This window comes from Sceloporus occidentalis, unplaced genomic scaffold, assembly GCF_023333645.1.
Source record: "Sceloporus occidentalis isolate IW3139 unplaced genomic scaffold, rSceOcc1.0.p SCAF_56, whole genome shotgun sequence".
Classification (NCBI taxonomy): Eukaryota; Metazoa; Chordata; class Lepidosauria; order Squamata; family Phrynosomatidae; genus Sceloporus; species Sceloporus occidentalis.
This window is the reverse complement of record NW_028317036.1, coordinates 6,047,748-6,071,360: the sequence shown is the minus strand read 5'-3', so window position 1 is coordinate 6,071,360 and position 23,613 is coordinate 6,047,748. Positions and strand designations below refer to the sequence as shown.

Below are 23,613 nucleotides of genomic sequence, written 5' to 3'. Positions count from 1 at the left end.
GCCGTACTAGTGGCATTTATGTTTGTCCTAACGCAGGAATTAATCTTAAATTTAAACTTTCTATGCTTGTCCTTCATAGAAACATATAATCTGATAGCAGATGAGAACCACCCAGTCTGCCCATTTTTCCTGATGTAAAGACTTTAACTTTAATACTGAGCTTTACTCAGATCTTTGTCTCATCTTACGCTCAGGATAGCCATATGCCTACCCAATGCGATAACACAAAATCCTGAGACCCCATGAAGACATGTTGCTGGACAAGCACTTTACATGTACGTAGACAACCACCACCTTGGGCTACCCTTGCAATAAACAATTACAAACGTCATTGGCATCTACAGATGGCCCGGTTGTGCATAAAACAGCCTACATTTTACCCATGTTTTTGCCACTAAACACATTTAATATTTAACTTCATTTCATGTAGTTGTATATAATAAGGGCTAGCAATAAGCAAATAATTACATAACACAGTACTGTTTGTAAAAAGAAAAACATTACCAATGCAAGGCGAAAATAAACATAAAACCAAGCATCACTAACAAACAGCTTTAAAGTTCAGTCGCTTCTAATATTGATAAACATACAGGAGACCGTAAAAGCAGAATGGACTCTGAAGTCATTGCTGTAAAAAATTGCACATATTGAAACTACTAATGTATTTTTGATGTACCGTATTATTTCTGTCACCATTACATACTGGTCAAATGTATTAATTTGTTTCAAACACAGCTTGTAATGTATAAAATTGTTTTAAAAGCATGATAGTTGCCAGTTTGTGTGAAATCGCGATTGTGTTTTGATTATATAATTCTTCAAAACCTCAGCTGATTTTGCTACAATAATAATAATAATAATAAATGTCTTGGATACACTGGAGTCCCGCTAATGATTGGACCCTAAGTAAAGCTCTGCAGAAGTGCTGACATAGCTTTACTTAGGGTCCTGTAATTGAGTGGGGACTCCAATCCTGAAGTAATCTGTATTCTCTTCCTGCAAAGACTGTCTGCAGGGCCAGGCAAGGGGTGACTAAGTGGACCTGGCTAGATGGCCAGTCCGGGCCTGATTGCTTGAGCAAATCAACAATAATAAGCAACTTTGTAGATAAGATATTGTAAGGAATAATCATGTAGATCCTGAGCAAAGCAAGTTAAGAGTCTTTCTTCCAAGGTATACAGGTAAATTAGGTTTTCAATATACAATCACTGGCCACTTTATTAGGTACACCAGTTCAATTGCTTGTTAACACAAATAGCTAATCAGCCAATCTCATGGCAGCAACTCAAAGCATTTAGGCATGTAGACGTGCTCAAGACACCTTGCTGAAGTTCAAACCGAGCATCAGAATGGGGAAGAAAGGGGATTTAAGTGACTTTGAACGTGGCATGGTTGTTGGTGCCAGACAGGCTTGTCTGAGTATTTCAGAAACTTCTGATCTACTGGGATTTTCATGCGAAACCATCTCTAGGGTTTAAAGAGAATGAACCGAAAAAGGGAAAATATCCAGTGAGCGGCAGTTGTGTGGACGAAAATGCCTTGATGATATCAGAGGTCAGAGGATAATGGGCAGACTGGTTCATGATGAGAGAAAGGCAACAGTAACTCAAATAACCACTCGTTACAACCAAAGTATGCAGAATACTGTCTCTGAATGCACAACACGTCACACCTTGAAGCAGATGGGCTACAGCAGCAGAAGGCCACACCGGGTGCCACTCCTGTCAGCTAAGAACAGGAAACTGAGGCTACAATTCCCACTGGCTCACCAAAATTGAACAATGGAAAACTGGGACAGTATGGCTTGGTCTAATGAGTCTTGGTTCCAGCTGCGACATTCAGATGGCAGAGTCAGAATGTGGCGTAAACAACATGAAAGCATGAATCCATCCTGCCTTGTATCAACAGTTTAGGCTAGTGGTGGTGGTGTAATGGTGTGGGGGACATTTTCTTGGCACACTTTGGGCCCCTTAGTACCAATTGAGCATTGTTTAAATGTGACAGCCTACCTGAGTATTGTTGCTGACCATGTCTATCCTTTTATGACCACAGTGCACCCATCTTCTGATGGCTACTTCCAGCAGGATAATGCACCATGTCACAAAGCTCATATAGCCTCAAACTGGTTTCTTGAACATGACAATGAGTTCACTGAACTCCAATGGCCTCCACAGCCACCAGATCTCAATCCAATAGAGCACCTTTGAGATGTGGTGGAACGAGAGATTCGCATCATGGAGGTGCAGCCGACCAATCTGCAGCAACTTCGTGATGCCATCAAGTCCATATGGACCAAAATCTTATGGAATGTTTCTAGCACCTTGTAGAAAGTATGCAACGAAGAATGAAGGCAGTTCTGAAGGCAAAAGGGGGTCCAACCTGGTACTAGGTGTACCTAATAAAGTGGCCAGTGAGTGTATATACATACTACAATTCAAAAGCGTCCTTGTTTTTGGAAGGATAGTAGATTTTGACCATTAAAATAACATCAAATGGATAAGAAACACAGTTTAGATATTTTTAATGCTGCACACGACTATTGCAGTTGGAAACAGCTGATCTTTTAATGGAATTTCTTCATAGGTAAATGGAGTCCCTTTCTTACTCCCATCACCCCCCTGTTCCATTGGCACTTTGTGTTCACTAATCCATACTTAAGTTTGAAATGGATCATTAGAGAACCTTTTACAATTATGTTACTGTTAGAAATTTCCTTTTTCTCCATGAAAACAGCTAAGTGACCCAAAACTTTTGAACAGTAGTGTATGTATGCGTAAGATGCTTGCAGGGACATCATACACTTAACGGCACAACCAAGTAGCTGGCACTGTGTACAGGAACGTCTGGACAGAGTATGGGCTAAACCCTCGCAAGTCCTAATGGGAGACTCTACAGAATGTTGTGGAGAATAGCAGGGCTAAGATCCTGTGGGACTTCCAGATCCAGGCAGACAAGTAAGTACTGGCCAGCAACATTAGGAATAGGAGTATAAGACGCTGGAGAAGTACCAGGGCCTGAAATAAGAACTATAGAAGATGTGGAGAGTGAAGGCTGAAGTTGCCCCAGAGGTCATAGGAGCACTCAGGTCTGTGACTCCTAAGCTACAGATTCCAGGAACAACATCTGTCCAGAAAAGTGCATTGCTAAGAACAGCTAAGATACTGTGCAGAACCCTTTAACTCCCAGGCATCTGGTAGAGAACCCAAGGTTGTGGAAGATACATACCACCCATAGGGGTGAGAATGGAATGTATTTTATAATGCTTATTTTAATCTGCAGACACTTCAGCATGGGTTTATAAAGTGTATAGGAATGTTCAATGTATGATTAGTAGTAGATACCACCATTTACTTTTGGGACCAAATTTTTTCTCAGATTTGCTGAAACAAAAAAAACAGTGTCAATATTTGAAAAAGCTTAATCTAGAAGCCTTGGGGACATAAATATTTTTTTCAAGGTTATTTTTTAGACAGTGTATTTTTATTTTATCTTGAACATTTCTGAGATTCCTCTTAGGAGGGCAGAAACATCTTTCTTCAGACGTTTGCATTTTTGTGGGTAACTCCAACCATCGTGTAATCAGTGATAACGGATTTAGACGAAATAGAAGGGGCAGCTGGCCAAGCATTCAACAAATGAAGTGTTCACAGATATGTCTGATGTTTTCCATTAAAGACCCACGTGTAGCAATAAGATCAGCAAATGCACCACACTAAAAACGAATCAGAAACGTCAAATCTAGTACCCACTATTATACTCTAGAACACATATAAACATACTGTAAACATCCCAGCGGACATTCTGAATGTACAGTTAAGCCTGTTAAGTAATATGTTCATTTAGCATAGCCTTGATTTTTAATGGAAGATCGCAGTAAAAAATCCCAAATGTAAAACTGAATCAAAACAAGATAGTGATTGGTTCTCAATTTAATTCCAGGACATCTGCACTCTAGTTGCCTGAAAGGCAGTTGTACATTCGGCAAGGAAAACATAGACACATAGAATTTAACAGAAGATAAGAACCATTCGGCCCTATCTAGGCTGCTTTTTTTTCCTGCTGTAGAGACTCAGTTCTTGGTCTTGTCTTAGATTCAGAATAGTCATATGCCTGCCCTCGTGTATGTTTTACTGTATTAACCTCTACTGCTATGGGGTATGTGCAAAAACCCAGATCTCCCAACTTACTAGGGGTCAATTAGTGCATTGTTATTCGAACGTTTTAAATCAGGACCTAGTGTCCGCCTCCACATGTGCACATCCGATAACATGCAGTACACTCCAGCAATGGTGCCAATGGCATCGTAATCTACAATTAGAAAAAGCATAATTTAGTGAGCCTGTGATGACAGACATGGGTAGGTGGGTACTGGGTGGGTTCCACTAGAGTTTGTCATGGCCTTGCCACATATAGCCTCACTGATTACTGAAAGAAAACAAAATTGTGGCTGCCCTTGAAACAACATAAATATGCAAAAATGTACACTGGGCGGGTATATAAGCATTATTGTATCGTTTTGTTCAGTAATACAAAGAACAATACACAGGGAATAATATTCTATAAAAAAAATATATTAACTGTAACAAAATAAATTTTTCTATAAATGTGCTTTATTCGAAGCTTTTCTAAAACTAGGCTATGTACAGAATAGGTTGCTTAGGGTGTGTCCAGAGCACTTGATATGCCTCATTTTGTAATATATTAGTAAGGAATCTAGGTTATGTACATTAACCATTAGCCATGGTTAGACCAACTACTGTCATTCACAATTAATTGGATTGTAAGATAGAGTTTAAACATGCATTCTGTGTTTTCTATTTACCTGCCTCCTCTTCCCTTTGAAATGAAAGTCATAAGGAGTTTTTATCAAAATAAATTTCTTATACATTATGCCACTGGCAAATTGCTGCTACATACCAATGGAAGTATAATACAACTAGAGGACAATATTACATTTTGTTATAAAGTTGTGTTGGATACATTTTCCCAAGGTCTCAGTGCTAAAATTGAAATGGAAACAGATAAGCGAAAAAAAGGAAAAGGAAAATGGCCTTGCTGATTGTATGACCACTAGCATCATATTTCCATGACACATTTCATATGTTGCTGAAACCACATGTAAAAGGATGCCCTGCGGCATGTGTAAACAAAAAGGTAAGCACTTCACATAATGCAGGGCAGTATCTTACACGTGGTTCCCCTAATAATCACCATACTGGGGAACTCTCTAGGTTTGGCAGCAATTACAGCTGATAACAAAGCCTCCAGGGCGATGTTTGAGCCCCAGGAGTGGAGGTGTGGTGTCTGGCAATACCCACTCTCTATCAGGTTCTGTCCACTCATGCCCCCTTCACAGCTATTATGAACGAAATACCCCGTACCTGACTGGTCAATCCAGACCGACCCCATCTTCCTCCCAGGGTAAGGGGGATATCCATGGGACACAGGTACAATAATAATAATTTTATTGTGAAAATAGATCAAATGTGTATAATTTTTATTTTATTTACTGTGTTGCCTTGTTTCTTCAGCTGCCTACTAGTTTCTGTACTACCCAATAGAGCTATTCAACGAACAGCGTGGGCTATATTTAAGAGACTGCATTCTCTTAGTTGAGATACATTTTGCACATTAAGATTTCTGTTCTGAACACAGTGGCCTAACTACAGAGCCAGGGCGACCCCTGCGACCCCTTGTTCCTGTCTCCTCGTCCCAGTTCAAAATTGTTTAGAAAGGGCCCATCCAACCTGGACAATGTGCAATTATGTGTGTGAGCATGGATGTGTAATTGGCTGTGTGTGTGAGCATGGATGTGTAACTGGGATGAATGTGTTACGTGTGTGTTGAGTGAGTATAAGTGAGTACGAGTAAGTGTGTTTACATATGTGTGTATGTTGGAATTTGGGGGGCAATGATAGCACGTACAAGCTGTTTGGGCAAAGATGGCACTGATAAGCTGTTTGGGGGAAAGGAAAAGCTGAGACAAAGATGGCACAGACAGGTTGTTTGGGGGTTAGAATGGCAGTGATGAGCTGCTTGGGGGCAGAGGCACTCAAACGGTTTATGGCAAAGGCGGCACTGTGGCACATGTTGCTTGTGTTGCTTGGTGAGGTTGGAGGGCCCCGGGGCCATTTTTGCACAATGGCCCTGAGGCATCTAGTTGCACCCCTGTCTGAACACCTTGTGTACAGCACGTTTATAACAATGATCACCACAAAACTAGTTACTAGGGGTCCATTTGGTAGAGCTCTGAGCTTCAATGGTAAATCCATAGAAAGCTGTAAGATTCAACTACAGCTACACAGCTTGAGAAAGAGTTCCATAAAAGTTTATCTCAAATCCAGCGCTTCCATCAGTTAGGAGTCAATTAGATCACAATGCTATTTGGCAAACAATGGCTTTCCCATGTGGTAGTTGTAAAGTCCTAAATAAGCAGGCAAATGATGTACCACAGGAAAGCTCGGTATATGAAAAGCACTAAATCCAGGCACGGTGGGTCAGTGGATAGATATGCCCGGCCATATCTACTAACACAATATTTGCCAATTAAAAAGCCCTATTTTAGTTTCTTTGTATATTTAAATGTGGTTAGGTTTTCAGAAACTTTAGAATTACCGGTACTAGGTTTAATAATACATATAGTATTACCGGTAATAACAACATAGCATAGTTGTGGCTTTATATATATTTATAAATCCAAAACTATGCTGCTTCTATAAATAGAATGTCACATCATATGTGATGGACAGGTGGATACTATTCTACCCTAAAGGAATTTAAAAGGCACCTGTCAAAAATGTACACAGTATTTAAATGACAAATATTTTGGTTTATGTATTTCAGGTTCTCATTTACATTCCTAGGAACATCCCATGGTAGGCTATCCTGAGGGCTTCTTCTTCTTCTTGAGGAGTGCCTGCGTGTATGGGGCTAGCCACATATAGGGGTGGGCTACCCCCAGATAACCTTTTGTTGGTAAGGGGTGCGAGGGAAGCAGGCATTGAGTAGATAGGAAGTGGATAAATTGACACAGAGACCTGGGGGAGCATGGTTTCACCCAGAGTTTCCATCTATGCTGATTTATATACAAAATTGCACTTGGGGTTAGATCATCTCCGTAATATAGCCACACACAATTGAGTTCTAATTTGACACGTGAAGAATGACATATTCATCTTGCGAGCAGGGCTCTCTCCACCTAATGTATCGGTTTGTCTTAGTCTGTCAATGCTAGTCTTGTCATACCCCTTGAATATATGTATTGTATAAAGCGCTGAGTAAATTGTTGGTGCTATATAAATAAAAGATAATAATAATAATATTCAGATCCACGCATTCAGACCCACAATACGACAAATACCAGAAAAGGACACAAACAGAGTTTGAAGGGTACCCTACATTTTTTTGTTATGCCTCTGTTTACACAGCCAGCTAGACCCATTAAGTGTGGCCAATCGTGTTTTTTCTTTGAAAAGAGATTTTGACAAAGACAGAGCAACATTAAGCTTCCACATATATTTCTCTATCACGAGCAGCTGTACAGTCAGATCACTTCACCCTGAAGCGTTCTATTCTGTTGTCTTCTCATTGACAGCTGGTCGTCTGTCGAACACCATACTCCAAGGAGCAGCTTCAACAACCCAATGTCATTCTCTGTTTCTAAGTGTTTCTAATAACCACTCTGTATATTTCAATGTCATATTTTTTGAGGCATCCATAACTCAGAGGTTTCGTAGCTCACCACAAATTAATGAAGAATGCAACACAATATTGTTTTTTTTTAAGTAAAATGTAGTTATCAATTTTTTTGGCAACAACTTCTTTCAAAAACAAAAATATTGCCATTACATGAGTAATTGGAGAGGACAGGAAAAAAACTACAAAGGATGCTGATTGTTGCCATGTGGATCAGAGATTTGCATGCTATTTATCAAAGACAAGCTAAAATGTGCCATTTCTTTAAAGGTCAAGAATTACTGCTTGTAATTGGCAAGTTCAATTCCTGACTCCACAACAGGAAACTGAGCCTTGGGTTATCCCTTCTCAAACAGATATTGCGCCCTTGTCCTTCTAAACATGACATATAAGCATTGTAACACACATAGCTTATATATTACATCGTTTTTTTCTAGGCATATATTGTTATCGTTCTTTAACAATCCATTAAATGGTCCCTTTTAAAAATGAAAAATTTCTCCTACATCTCTTACAGCAAGATTTCTGGTTCAGTTTTGCTAAAAAAAACTTCATTATTCCACCAATCTCATCCTCAATACATCTTTGTCTTTGTTCTTTTTTTGTTTAGTTTTCAAAGAATTAGTTGCTATTTGTACTTAGTATGTGCGATCATTTACGCTTCCTCCATTCCATAGGGTTCCCTTTGCATCCAAAACCTAGAGGAAGTCTGCTCACATAAAACAGCACATAAATTGTGATATCTCATTTGTATTCCAGGGTGGAAGGGGAATATGGCCGGGCAAAAGAGGCATATTTGGTACATGGTTGATGGTGACATCCTTAAGCATATAAAAACTATTCGTGTACCTTGTATAGAACCTCATTTTTTCTATAATACTTAAAGGTGACGGCACAACTCAATGTGACAATTGTGTACATAAAGCAGGAATAATGGGGCCTTGTCACAAGCTCAGTATGGTCAAATATGACTTTTGTTAAAATAAGTTTTTCATGATAAATTCACTAAAATATATTAAGCATTAGATGCTTCAAGGCTACTAACTTGGTTGCTTATTTTGTATGAAATCCTAAGTTTATTTTTATGTTTTCTTTTATGTTTCTTTTTCTTGGCTCCAAAATACATGCTCATCTAGCATATGGTCTCCAAAAGCCATCTCCGTGAAGCCAGATAATACATAGAATAACGAGGAACACATCTGTACTACACCACTAAGTAACCATGATCTATCACTACTGTCACATTGAGGACTATCGGTTCCATAACAACTGTGTTCTTACAAGTATTGATCTGCGAAAGTAAAATATTGTATGGTCAATATTAATTTCAGTCATCCCTTTGGCAATTAAGCTAAATCTCTTACTCTTATAAGGCTATATGTGGAACAAAGCAGGAATGATCAGAGGGGCGTTTACTAAAACAAAGGGATTGTTGCTGCCCTCTGCTTATGTTACAAAAGCATGCCAACAAAGCAGTGGTAACATGCTTAACACAAAGTATCACAACAAGTAAAAAGTAATTCAACTCTGAATTGGATGGTTGATATTCTTCTTTACTTTTAAAATAACGAAATACTCTAAATGATGGTATATGTCTGAGTATTATTTAGACACATTCACAGGAACTTGGGTTATTTAGGACATAAACAGCAAAGATATGCTATAAAAAATCATCCTAATTATTAAGGAACTAGTAGATTCTAAGAGAGGAAATTGTGGTGTCTAATTAATGATACATTTTATATGAAATAGTAACTCCTTTATTAACTAATAATTTACAAGCTTTAAAAGCAGGTTTGGGCAGAATAACTCATGCATTTTATTTTTTAAGTTATCATAGATGGGAAGTCTACTGCACATTGTGCCCAAGATGGATTTACTTTTCGCATAGTAAATACCATTGTAACACAGCTTTTATTATTAAACTTTTTTAACGTATCCCTTTATTTAAGCACATTTATTATAACATTTTGAATTCTTCACACGCTGGAATGGTTAAATGGTTGGGGCCAATGATCAAATCCTTGTTCAATAACATTGGACCAAATATAATGTAATTCTCTTCATGTGTTTCACATTCCACAGGACCACATACTGAGCTAATAAACTCCCTTTGGAGGATAGATGCTTGACAGTGCTAAGCACATAAAGCTAGTTTTAGCAGTTTCTTTGGGACAGCTGCAATGTGTTAAAGTTAGAAACTGGATACAGTTTGTGGTTGCTATACAGCAAGCACATTTTTGTTCACAAACGTCAAAAAAAAGTTTCTAAAATGTTAGTCATCAAAGCACCAATTTCCCTTTTTGAAATGTCTGTATCTCTAATCGCTCTCTGATTACCCCAGTCACAAAATAATAAAAATCACAAACAAGCCAACGCTGGAAGTGACAAAGAAATGAAGCCAATGCTGCCAATGAAAGCAATAACCAATATTTTTTACTTAGCTACGATGATTTACCGCTGATATAAAACATGTGCAAAGCCGCTATTTCACTAAGGTTTATGTTCTACAGAACCAAATACAAGATGTATAAGATTGAGTGCCAGTTTTTTGTTACATATACAAAAACTCCATATACACAATATGCAATCTCTCTCTCTCTCTCTCTCTCTCTCTATGTATGTGTATATATATGTATATATCAGTGAGCTAAAATGTACGTTCACCTATGTGTAAGTGTATCTTATTTGTATGGTAACCCTTCATTATAAAATGTATGGTTAATAAAAATTGAACAATGTATATATATATATATAGAGAGAGAGAGAGAGAGAGAGTAAAAGAGAGAGAGAGGAAGAGGTAGAGTGAGAGAGAGAGTGAGGAAGAGAGGGAGAAAGAAAGAGAAAAGAGAAAGAAGAGAGGAAAAGAGAGAGAGAGAGAGAGAGGGTGAAAGAAAGAGAGAGAGGAAGAGGGAGAGTAAAAGAGAAAGATGAAGAGGGAGAGTAAAAGAGAGAGAGAGAGAGAGGAAGACGGAGAGTAAAAGAGAGAGAAAGAGAGAGAGAGAGGAAGAGGGAGAGTAAAAGAGAGAGAGTGGAAGAGGGAGAAATAAGTAAAGAGAGAAAGAGAGAGAGACTTTTATAGACACATGCAGATATAGTTAACGACATCCTTTTGTTCAAGTCAAAGCAGTCCACTCGATTAATGAGCAATAACATCTCACTACCGGACACCTAAGGCCAATGAATGCTATTTATTTACACAGCGTGGCTGCTTTTATTTTCTTGTAGTGCAGAGTTCACCAAGTCACAGTATCACTGGAGGACAATAAGAGTTCGATAAACGTGTCGAACACATCTCATTCCAAACAGTGTTATCAGCAGCTCCGATAGCATCGATCACCCATAACTGTTTTAGGAGGGCATTGCACACACCATCCATTTCAAGATCTATTTGCTTCTGTCCATGACCTATTCACAATATCACCGCTTAATGTTATTGTTGGGGGTGAAGGACAACTCTGATCACCCTCAGCCAGATGAGACTGGGACACGATGGGAGTTGGATTTGTAGCCTGACAGCATTTTTTGCCCCCCCCCCCAAAAAAAAGTTAAAAAAATAATCCAAGCACAGAAGTTGTGTATGGGTTACCTGATCAGAGGAGATCGACTGGAAGGCATATCTAGCACAAAGCTCTGCTCCTCTACTGATGATCTGGAAGGAGTGTAAGAATGGTATCCAGTGAGAACCACTTTGCCCGAATCCTTTATCTCCATTATAGTAGCAGAACCTGAAGCATGTCTGCCCTGCTGTCAATCCACACAACAAACCGAGTCCATTGATCCTTAGCTGTCTGTGTCTGTGCTGATCGCCTAGAAGACAGGAGCAGCAGTCCCTGGGACCGGGGTAAGGGAAGGACAGAAGGACGGTGTGTCTGCACTCACAATACTGCCAGCTATATTAACATATCTTCAAAAACACCGCCCCCAAGCTTAAGGAAGTGCTCCTGTCTGTAGAATGCAGGGGAAAGCCTGCCACTCTACCATCTCTCTCTCTCTTCTTCATTTACTCCTCCACTCCACTGAATCAGCATTCAGGAACAGAAAGTGTTAATGTTTAGAAGGGGAACTGAATGGAAATTGTGATAATGCTCCACGTGGTGATCTGGAAAATTGATATTAACAGAAAAGTATCCATCAAAGCAATTTTAGATGAGATATATAGGGAGAAAAGGGGCATGTGTTAATTGTATCATTTAGAAAAATGTTTGCAAAACATGATCAGCATTGTTATCAAATATCAATTCATCAAATACAAATTCAGAATTAACCAGTTATTTAAACCTGTTCTGTTTCTTTGTTATGTATTCAAGATTGAAGTCATTATAATTTCCTATCTATCTATCTATCTATCTATCTATCTATCTATCTATCTATCTATCTATCTATCTATCTATCTAATCTATCTATCTATCTATCTATCTATCTATCTATCTATCTATCTATCTATCTATCTATCTATCTATCTATCTATCTAAACATATAGATATGTTAGGATTCCAATATATTGATTCCAATTATAGTAGTATTGAGATTGTGTAGAATATTGAATGTTATATGTTTTATATCCCTTTAAATGTATGATTAGTATTGTTAATAAATGCATTATTATTTTTCTAGTGATGTTATAATGTAAAAGCTGTACAGCAGATTACCATCTTTGCATATTACACTACAGAACAAGAACAGTTTTGGGCTATTAATACATTTCTTCTTAACAAACTGAAATACTAAAGTTTGTTATTTGGCTGGACCATTTACTAGAATGTTTCCTAAAATTGTATCAGAAAATGACTGCCTAGGTCCTGTTTACTGTTTAGGACCGGTCACCCAGCTTTCTCTGCCAAGGGATACGCAACAGTGCATTGGAGTTATGGTATCATTAAAAACTATTTATAAATAACTATGATTTAAAAAAATACATATAGGTTCCCAAAACATACAAAGAAATATAGAATTTGACACTAGGTGAGAACCATTCTACCTGTTTCTGCTCATTTTCTACGGTAAAACACTACACTTTAGGTCTATGGCTTTGTCTTCTGCTCAGGGTAGTCTTATGCTAATCCCCAACCTCTTCTGCAGACCAGCTGTTCCACTTATCCACCACTCTCTTAGTGAAGTAAAGCTTTCCAAGAATACATCTAAGCCTTTAACCCTATAGATTTAGACTGTGACATCTTGACCTGGCATGTCATGGAGTTTTAAAAAATATATATACTTTTATTCTCTTCTTTCTAAAACACCTATATAAACATGGAATTTAATTCCCGCAAAGGCTCTCATACTGTTATACCAGAAGCAAACTGTCACGCCACCCTTACAACACTAGTTACAGAAAGAGAGGGGCGCCGAGCGGGTACTGACAGCTTGGTAAGCGAAAACCACTTGGCGCCCCTTTCTCTCTTTCGCTTTTTTTTTTTAAAAAAAGGGCTTGGGGCGGCAAAGTGCCGCCCCTTCAAAAGTGCCGCCTGGAGCGATTGCCCCACTTGGCTCCATTGTCCATTGCCCAACAAGAAGCAAGACGGCTCCACTGGAATGCTTTTATGGTGCAGATGATTTGAAATCCATGCTATTATTGTCAATTTTGTGCTTTTGACTACCAATATACTCTAATAAGCCTCCACCCTCAATTGTATATTCAACTACCTTGTTTCACCCACTTTGGGGCATTATATAGTAGAGCTAACTGACCAGCACCCCCTCCCCTTTTTTTTTCTTCTCTCTTTTTTGCTCAATATCTTTCCTTGTTATTTCTCTTTCTCAATGCAAATTATATTGTTTATACTTATGTACTGTACTATCGCTTGTTTTTGCTCTAATAAAACCAATATGCATCATCATGTCTGCAAAACAGTGACATACTTAAGGAATCCTCTCCTGACCTCCCTGTGTGCATTGGCTGCAGACCAGACTTGCCGCACCAAAAGATAACAAATGAGCCTGTTTGTTTTTCAAATTACTAATTTTGGGGAAACTACATTTGTAATTTCTTACCTATCAGCCAGTAGATTTGCAGGAGTTAGCAGCTTGCACTATGGTGCCTTAGTGTAAATATATGATGGAGGACCTCTCCTGGTAGTTAATGTACATTAAAAGAAAAAGCCTTATCCCCCAAATTGTATTTTTTTTTGTTTTTGAATGTACATCGGGTCCATTTTCAATGGACTCCAATGTATGCAAATAGAAGCATTGGTTGTTTAGTTACTGGGGTGAAAAAAACCCCAATTCTTCTGTCTGCCTTGGCTGCCTCTACTGAAACCAGGAAGCAACAATATGTGAACTTCATGAAGATATACTGTGTATCCCACAGAAGTCACGGAAGCAACAGCCAATCACATGTATGCTTACAAAACATAAGCGTTTAGATGGCATACATGTGATTGCCACTCTCATTGACTTCAATAATAGGTGAGATCCTATTGACTAGAATGGGAGTTCTACAGAGCATGTGCAAAGGAGCATTCTGTGGTATGCACCCTACTTCCATTATAAAAAAAGTTAAGGGAAGAACTCCAATAACTCCTAAGAATCCTTGTTCCCCTTCTCATGGAGTAAAATGCAAATGCCTGGTATTTACCCTTCCTCGCCGCCCCACCATTATCTACCATTCCCCCCCCCTTGTACTTACCTTTCAGCAGTCCTGCGGCGAGTCTCCCTGTTCGGTCTCGGTGCCGGCTTGTAATGCTGAGCGCCGGAAATCTTCCGGCACTCAGCATTACAAGCCGGCACCGAGACCGAACAGGAAGACTCGCCGCAGAGGAGAGAGAGGGGCGCCGAGCGGGTACTGACAGCTTGGTAAGTGAAAACCACTCAGCGCCCCTCTCTCTCTCTTTCGCTTTTAAAAAAAAAAGGGGCTTGGGGCGGCCCCTTCAAAAGTGCCGCCTGGAGCGGTTGACCCACTTGGCTCCATTGTCGGGCCGGCCCTGGTGCCAGATGATGCAGATCCAATGCTGGTCCTGGACCGTATAGATTGGCAGTGCCCCAATAATGTTATTCCTTAAGATTGCAGCATTAGTTTCAGAATATCTTAGAGACATGCATTTTGTTTTGTGGTAAGTGAAATGACTAATGTGCTTGTCTTTTGTTCCGCACAAAATCTATTGTATTAAAAAGGAAAAAACCACTGCCACTGAACTGTTTATAAAATCAGCCCAGTGTGATATTTCACCAAATCATTTAATTGAATGTGATGTGGAACTGGTAACCTGAGGGCTGTTACTTGGTAGATCATTAGATCCAAACAGTTATTTAATTAATTTCACATTTGCACTACTTTTGCTGTTACTGTTTCCTCTGGAGGCAGTAATGTAATCTGTCCTAGGCCAACTAGGCCAAAGGCCGCAGTTCATAGGGTGTAACAGTCCCCAGATTGTCCTTTTTGGGAGATCAGGTCCCTTGGTACGCCACTGCCGAATGGACCAGTGACAAGGAATTCTCTGATCTACCCAACTGGCCCATTTACACTATGGCTGGCCCAGCCTCCATAGACTGCTTTAAAAGGCACTGTGTGTCTTTAAGTCACATATGACTGCTCGAAATAAAGGACCACGTCCTAAAATCCTACTCAACTTCTGCCACCCAGCACCAAAAATAAATCACTTAAATATAAATATACATATAGATCCATCCAAACATTTTAAGACAATGTATCTGATTATTTAAAAAAAAAAAAAATATGTGTAAAACTATAGACACACTAATACTGTGCTCCCCATTAACTCTCTTAGTAGAGGTGACCTCTATTGATAATAAGGTAACATTTTGTTACTGGTCATAATCTAGAATATTTAAGGCAAATGGTAAACCATTTTCAAAACCTTTAGAGGCTTAGATGGTTGATCGAGTTAAATCATGGGCCTTTTGCGGAGACATTATATACTCCATGACTTTGCCCCAAACGCCTATATTGAAAATCCTAATACTAGCAATTAATGAGTTGGCGGAGGGTTTAGACACTAGCTAGTAAAAACAGTTTGGCCATTCTTGGACCATGTGCCGCTCTGGTTGTGTAAGCATAGGGGTTTTACGCTCATTATTCCATTGCCATTCATACAGTGTTGTATTGTCTGCAAAATTACAAACATACAAGAAATCATGTACAAGCCTCAAAATCACAAACAGTAAATAGCATATATGTTCAGTAAGAAGGTCAACTCATGTATTTGGAACAACATACACTCATATAATAAATAGGACGGGGGCAGGTTTCATTTAAAAAAATGCTACCTAACTGTAACTCACACAAGTACACCAAAGCATCGGTACTCTTTTTTTTTCCAAGTCCCCCTTTAAATGAACAGCTCTTGTTTAGTAAGTACCCTCGCTTGTACCCTGATTTGCGTAATCGCATGCACTAAGAGAGCTGCATAACAGATGCATTATTTATTAAGAGCTGATGAGAGAATTGTGTGCGTCTCTCTCCCTGGCCTTCTGGAGATTTCTTCAAATGTGCTCTCCTGAACTCAGTGTATCCGCCATGAACAAAGGGCTGTAGTTTTCCGTAGACAATGATATTTTTCTCGGTTCTTGCAAGAGAGGTCTGGTGCTGATGTCAGTTCAGATATATGCACCTGCCAAAAGAACCTTTTCCCAGCCTTCTCTACTTTGATGCTGTTCTACAAATAACAAGCTCAAAAGATTTCAAATACTAATATCTTATATGTGACAAAAATGCTTATAGTAAGGAACACTTAGCCTAAACATTAACCGATGGCTTTATCAAGTCAAATAAGCATATCTATCATCCGAATACCTTTCATTTTTGGAAAGAACAAAAATAGCCCCGGAAATTTTAAACATTTTCTGCTTCTTTGACAACATTCCCTTTAAATCTATCTGTCTGGACTGTACGATTATGCAATAGGATTAGGGAACGTGTGAGAAAATATGAATGGAATACAATTCTGCAAGAGTGTATAACTGGCACTGGTCGTAAAACCCCAGGGCTGATTTTCATCAATAGTAAAGCCCTCCGTGTGAATAATGCTGTTTTGTCCCTAAATCATTGCTCCTGTATATCTCCTCTTTCACATTTCTTCTGCCAAGACTCTTCATGACAGTTACTATTAACATAGTCTGGGGGAAAATGTAAAAAATGTTTCATAAGCACAATATTTATGAACAAAATCAAGCAACTTATAATAGCTTACCATATACTCAAATGTTCGCTAATTTGTACCATAAAGGGTAGACTAGATGGGCTGAATGGTTCTTATCTGCCTTCAGATTTCTACACGTGGGAAGGTCTCCATACTGGAGCTCAGTAGTGTATTCTGGCCTAGGACTAGGGTAGCAGGTCAAGTGGGCGACAGCACCTCTGTTGCTTACCAAGGAGCCAGTTGCCCTTTTGGGCAATCAGCTTCCCTGTAGCTACACTGCTCAAATAGCTGGTTAAAAGGAACATCACTAATCTTCCCAACTGGCCCAATAAGACTATTCAGGGATTTGCCAAGTTGGAGAGTAGAATGGGTGGGTGAGTTGAGATAGCCAAACAACACTCCCTTACCCGGAGAAATAGGAAACTGGCCCAGTCTTCCCAGGTATGACCGTAACACAAGGAAATCACACTTATTTAACCCATAATGTAAATGAACATTATTCTGTAGCAATTACTATTTTCTAAAACAGGCCAAAAGACAGGGCTACACCAGGATTGCTGGTAAGAATAACATAATTACTGCAAAATAGCACTAATTTGACTGTGTATCAAAACAACTATTCTATTAAAAAGGAAAAAACACTGCCACGTAACTGTTTATAAAATCAGCCCAGTGTGATATTTCACCGAATGATTTAATTGAATTTGATGTGGAACTGGTGACCTGAGGGCTGTTACTTGGTAGATCATTAGATCCAAACAGTCATTTAATTAATTTCACATTGGCGCTACTTTTGCTGGTACTGTTTCCTCTGGAGGCAGTAACGTATTCTGTCCTAGGCCAACTAGGCCAAAGGCAGTAGTTCATAGGGTGTAACAGTCCCCAGATTGACCTCCTGGGAGATCAGGTCCCTTGGTTCACTACTGCCGAATGGGCCAGTGACAAGGAATTCTCTGATCTACCCAACTGGCCCATTTACACTATGTGTAATCGTATCCAGGACACTCTAAAATGCAGTCCTTTCCAATGATAAGAGGTTATGGCTCACAAAATGAGCTACAACAGCATGACAGCAAAGGCAGTCCACGAGGAATTTTCTGGTAAGTGGTGATATGAATGGATGAAGATAAAATCAGCCTCTACGCGTTTCACCAGGTGCTGCCCTGGCTTCCTCAGGAGACAAATTTGCTGACCAAAAACAAATCAATAATAGTAGTGGACTACCGGTGAAACGCGTAAAAACTATGTGTAAAACTATAGACACACTAATACTGTGCTCCCGATTAACTCTCTGATTAGAGGTGGCTTCTATTGATAATAAGGTAACATTTTGTTACTGGTCACAATCTAGAATATTTAAGGCAAATAGTAAACCATTTTCAAAACCTTTTGAGGCTTAGATGGTTGATCGAGTTAAATCATGGGCCTTTTGCGGAGACATTATATACTCCATGACTTTGCACCAAACGCCTATATTGAAAATCCTAATACTAGCAATTAATGAGTTGGCGGAGGGTTTAGACACTAGCTAGTAAAAACAGTTTGGCCATTCTTGGACCATGTGCGGCTCTGGTTCTGGAAGCATAGGGGTTTTACGCTCATTATTCCATTGCCATTCATACAGTGCAAAAGAGAAATAACACTCTTACTGCAAAAGAGAAATAACACTAAAATAGCACTAATTTTTTTTTATGATTTTGATATTCAATTCTAATAGATTGGATTAGATTCCCAGTTGAGGTAGTACAGTCAAACATAACAAAGGAATTCAAGAAAGCTTGTATTATACATAAAGTAGTCCCGAAGGGGCAGAAGGGGGGGGTGTAGTTTGAAGGGGCAGAAGGGAGGGTAGTTTGAAGGGGCAGAGGGGGGGTGTAGTTTGAAGGGGCAGAGAGGGGGGGTAGTGAGGGGGGGCGCCAGAGGAGTAGTCCGCACAGGGCGCCACAACGCCTAAGGCCAGCTCTGTCAGCAATGATATTTTATATAATTTCCCCGCAGATTATCATTAGAACAATCAAGTGTATCAGGTCCAAGAAAATCAATCATTATTTATAAAATACCGAATGTATCAATTTATCTTAGTCTGTCAATTCTACTTTTTCATTCTCCTTAAATATATGTATTGTACGAACCTCTGTGTTATTTGTTGGCACTATATAAAAAATATAATAATAATCTAATTCATTACAATCACCCTCATACTTCTCATAACCCATTGTGTTATTGAACCTGTCTCACGCTATTCTTATTCCTTTTAAGTTAGTTTGTATATTATACTTCTTTGCCACAACATCATTTTCCGCCTCTTTTGTTATTGCTGTAGGTTTGGGTATGGTCCAGGATTGCTTCAGGGATGACTCTTGAGTATTTTAAGACAAATATTTGCTAGGATCAATGATTGCTTCCTTAGCCAAAGGTATTCTTTTGTATTGTAATGCATTTGTATTTTTAAATATCTGAATGTACATTTAGCAAGATATTTTCCACATCTGTAATAAAAGTTAGGTTTAAATTGTAATCTTTGTCTAGATAAGCGGTGTTTAGTATGTAAACTAGTAGATTTCCCCCCATGTTGTGCGTACAAGACATTTATGCTGCTATTGTTCAACCAGCTACTCCAGTTAAGTCAACTTAACACATACGGGTTCCAATGTACTCCAGTACGCTTAGAAATGTGAAATATGCAATCATGTCAACCTCTATCGTATTAAAAAAAAATAAAAAAAAATAAAAAAAAAAAATATATATATATATATGTACCGTATATATAAAATCCCAAAACAAAAATATTTTGCAAAAAAAATGTGTCAACTCTTATCCATAGTAATGCTTTATGTAGAAAGTCATCTAGTCCTTTGTCAAAGTTCTATTAATTCATGTATTAATATTACCTTTTTTACCATTGCATGTATTATTCTGTGATGTTGATTTAGCATGCATTATGTATCATGGTATATAGGTCACACAAATGTATTTTGTAACATTGTTGTAAGTAGATCTCTTCCCAAAAGAAGCATTTCCATGAAACTTTTGGTAAAAAAAAACAACAAAAAAACCCCTATTTTTTTCAAATGTTATTGACCAAAACCTTAATTGAGCTATAATGGTGGTGAAAGCTATTCTATTCTATTGTACAGTAAGCAAAAAGGCAAAGCCCTACTTTAGGATTCTGCCAACTAGTCAAGGAAAATTGTCTATCTTTTAAATCTAATAAGCAAAGCAGACAGAGAATGTGTGTCGTTTAAGTGTGTAATAAAGAAGCATAAACACTTGAGCCAAACAAAATATTTGTATGTGACTGATGCCAAAATGAAATTAAATTCATCTGTGCCTATAATCATTATTATTAAAATATTTAGTCGAGTAAACTGTTAGAGATAGTATAAGTAAACAGAAATTCAGTTCTAAATGGTTGGATTATTTGGATATGTATATTTAACCAGCCATAGTTATTTTAGATTAGCTCTGAACGTCATAAGTCTGTTAGAAAGCAGATACCAGAGGATTAAACACACCAATGTAACATGGCAGAGTCTTTTCTTAAAAAATAGTTTAACATTGCAATAGCTGAAGTTATAGAAACAATACTACACACGACCCAGTCCTGTATAAGCCTGGGGGACACTCTAGGAGCTCATAAATGATGTACATTGAACACCCTTTTAGGGTTGGTGGGAGGATTTTTGACACCTTAAGCAAAGCCTCATTTTGCTGCCCCATTGGCTCCACCCCTTGCACCCATCCCTCTGTGCACCACCCTTGTGGGCATAGTAATGTGAGGACATCATACACATGAACCCCCTTTGTTGATAGAGCATTTTGTAATTTCCTTTACTGTGATATACTTCCCCCTATGTAGTTTTCCTCAGGGCTCTTCTCGGTCACACATATGCATTCATTCTATACCCTTTAGGCCCAAAACAGTAACAGTTAGAGATACATTGTCAGAATACACACATATACACTACCCTTACAAATGTCTGCCCACAACATACAAACACACATACTTTCATGCTTGCTACTACACATAAATGTCTTGGCTTACACTTGCCCTTGCATGTACCCACTTGTTTGCTCTAACATGCAAACACTTTCAAAACACACCCTCTCTCCAATGTCTAATTTTTTTCCCTATCTCTCCACATTATCTCTCCTTTTTCTTCGCCTTCTCATTAGCTCTTCTCCTCTTTATCTTTCCTGCTCTTTCTCTTTACCTTACCTATTTCCCAATGTCTCCCCTTTCTGTTTATATCGTCTTATCTTTATCTCTTCTCCTCTCTTATCTCTCTTTTCTCACTACCTCTTCTCTTTCTCTTTTTTATTCTACTTTTCTTAGACCCATTTTATGATTATCTCTTCTCTTTTTCTGTATCTCATATCTCCCATTACACATTATCTCTCTCTTTCATTTGTCTCTAACTCTCCATTTCATCTTCACCTCTCCCCTTTCTCTTTATCTCATCACTCATTTCTGTATTTCTCTCTTTTCTCCCTTTTATCTCTTCACTTTCTCATTATCTCCTCTTTGTCATTATCTCTCACTTTTCTCACCATCTGTCTCTTTTCTCCTCATCTCTCATTATTTCTCTCCTCTTTGTCATCTCTGTCTCCTCTTTGTCTTATCTCTCCTTCTCTTTTTCTCTAGCTCTGCCGTTATTTATTATCTCTCCCCTTTTCAATATCTTTTCCCATCTCTTTTCTTTATCATTATCTCCACCTCCTCACTCTCTCATCTTTTCTCACTATCTCACCTCTTTTATTATTATTATCTTTCTTTTTTTCTCTATCTCTCCCCTATATCTTTCTTCATTTATTTTTTGTCATCTATTCTAAATCTATCTTTCACCATTCTCCGCATTACTTACCTTCCTGAAGTATTCTCTTTGTAGGCTTCCAGTCATGGCTGAATCACAGGGCGCCCAACCTCACTACTGAGTGCTGGGATATGATGTCATTTTCTGGTGCTTAGCATTAATCAGCAGCAGAATTGTGAGGGAGCGGCATCCATATACAGGAATAGTGTACAAAATGGCAAAGTGTATGGCCAAAGGCTGGACAGAACATAATGTGTATGCAATCTTTACATGTGTAAGTACAGTTGGATACGCCTGCATTATACACCATATTAGCATTCCTGGGAACTCTACAGGTTTCACCTGGTGAACTCCGTGAGAAGCACTCGTCAACACCTGAATCCTCAGGGTTGCGGGAGTGGGGTCGTGACACGCCCCACTCCCCAACGGGACTGCACACTGACATCGGGGGGCAGTCCTGGCCGCGTCCCACAAGGGTAGGCTCCATGTAGACGGAGCCCAAAATTTCCCAGGTATGCATATTAGAGCCATACAGTTTAATGTGAAAACTCATCTGACTTGTTAAGCAGCTTGCAGACCTCTTTTCATATAACACTTGTATGTACAATACAAAGAGGCATGAACAGAATTAAAATGTCTCCTATTCAGCTCTCAGTTTCATGTTAAAGCCAAGACAGTACTTACTAGTGTACTGTTGTCACCTTTGGAGATTTTAGAATAACTATTTATTAAAATTACTTGTATTTTGAGATTTTTCTATGTCGGTGGTGTTAATTACTTTAAAGCTTTAAAGTAATTTAAAAATATAATTACTTGAAGTGGACAATTGTGGCAAAACAACAACTGAACAATAGGGCGGAGGTAAATTAATAGAAAGCAAAATTCATGCAGATCCTGAAAAGGAAGTTAAGATATGTGTATACTGAATTGTTAAATGCAGTAAAATATTTTAAATAGTAAACCCTTTTGAAACAAGTGTTCTAAGAAAAGTATATGTAAGTAAAAATAATGCAGCATTACAAATTCAGACATTTTTTATACGGTAATTACGCAACTTACCGGATTTTGCCGTCATAAATAAAAGTCGAAAAGTTGTATATCCATGGTTTGAAAGGTGTATATTAACTTCAGAATGATAGTTTTCTTTAATTCTAGTTTAATACACCAACATCACATTATTTCCGTGCCTTGAAGATGAACATGAAGGATTGGAAAGCTCCGCTTCAGGTTTGTTATTTAAACAATTCTCTTAACAGGCTCATTGTCAAAGTCATATGAAGTTTCCACATTCTCTGTTTGAAGAACTTTGTTCTTTATGTCATTTTCCAGCTGTGTAGTAATTTTAGTGAGTATAAATGCCTAGGTATTCTACTCTACCTTTCTTGTCTGCTTTTCACCACGGGATGCCAATAGCTTTTATTTTTCTTGCATTGAAATAGTTACTTCTCTCAATCCAGTTGACACTGAAGCTCATTTCACCTGAATGTGAAATTCTAGCTGACTCGTGATCTTCTAAGTTATAATCGTTTTTCTCCATGGGTTATTCATTATCAAAGAATGCAAGGCTGGTTAATGTGTGCTTACATTAACAGCTAGAGGGAAAGCAAACAGATTCGTACAGATAGTGGTTATTAGGCTACAACTTAGATGGAAATTGGACTCAAAAATCACGTACAACAAAATTATCTTTATAAAAAAAACAGTATTTTGTGATATATAGTGATGTTTCTCTAACATATAAATATAAAAGATGGAAAGCAGATACTTTGGTTTGGTTAAATATAATTAGTTATGTCATTGTACTCAAAATTTGAATGCTGGAATAACTTTTTACAAAACAATAGCACTAATTAACTCTTCATTTCCCTATGGTATCCACATAACAGAGGTTTTTAATATTGCTTATTTTGATCTATAAGCAACATTACATAGATTCATTTAGTGTATAGTACTGTAAAATGTTGGATTTAGTTTGCCACAACCCTAAATTTCATAAGTGGTGGCAA

General features: G+C 38.3%; 1 protein-coding gene across 2 annotated transcripts in view; it reads right to left on the bottom strand.

The window, feature by feature from the left end:
* LOC149287866 (rho GTPase-activating protein 28-like) overlaps positions 1 to 11,409 on the bottom strand; it is a 66,580-nt gene extending 55,171 nt beyond the window's left edge. The window contains exons 1-3 of one of the 2 annotated variants that reach the window (XM_089492398.1): positions 11,285 to 11,409; positions 7,032 to 7,037; positions 5,573 to 5,584 (exon numbers count right to left, since the gene is read on the bottom strand). In XM_089492398.1, the coding sequence (XP_089348524.1) occupies positions 5,573 to 5,584; positions 7,032 to 7,037; positions 11,285 to 11,409 (143 nt within the window). The remainder of the gene's footprint in view (positions 1 to 5,572; positions 5,585 to 7,031; positions 7,038 to 11,284) is intronic. The other variant, XM_089492399.1, reaches the window with a different exon arrangement.
* Positions 11,410 to 23,613: the final 12,204 nt, after the last annotated feature.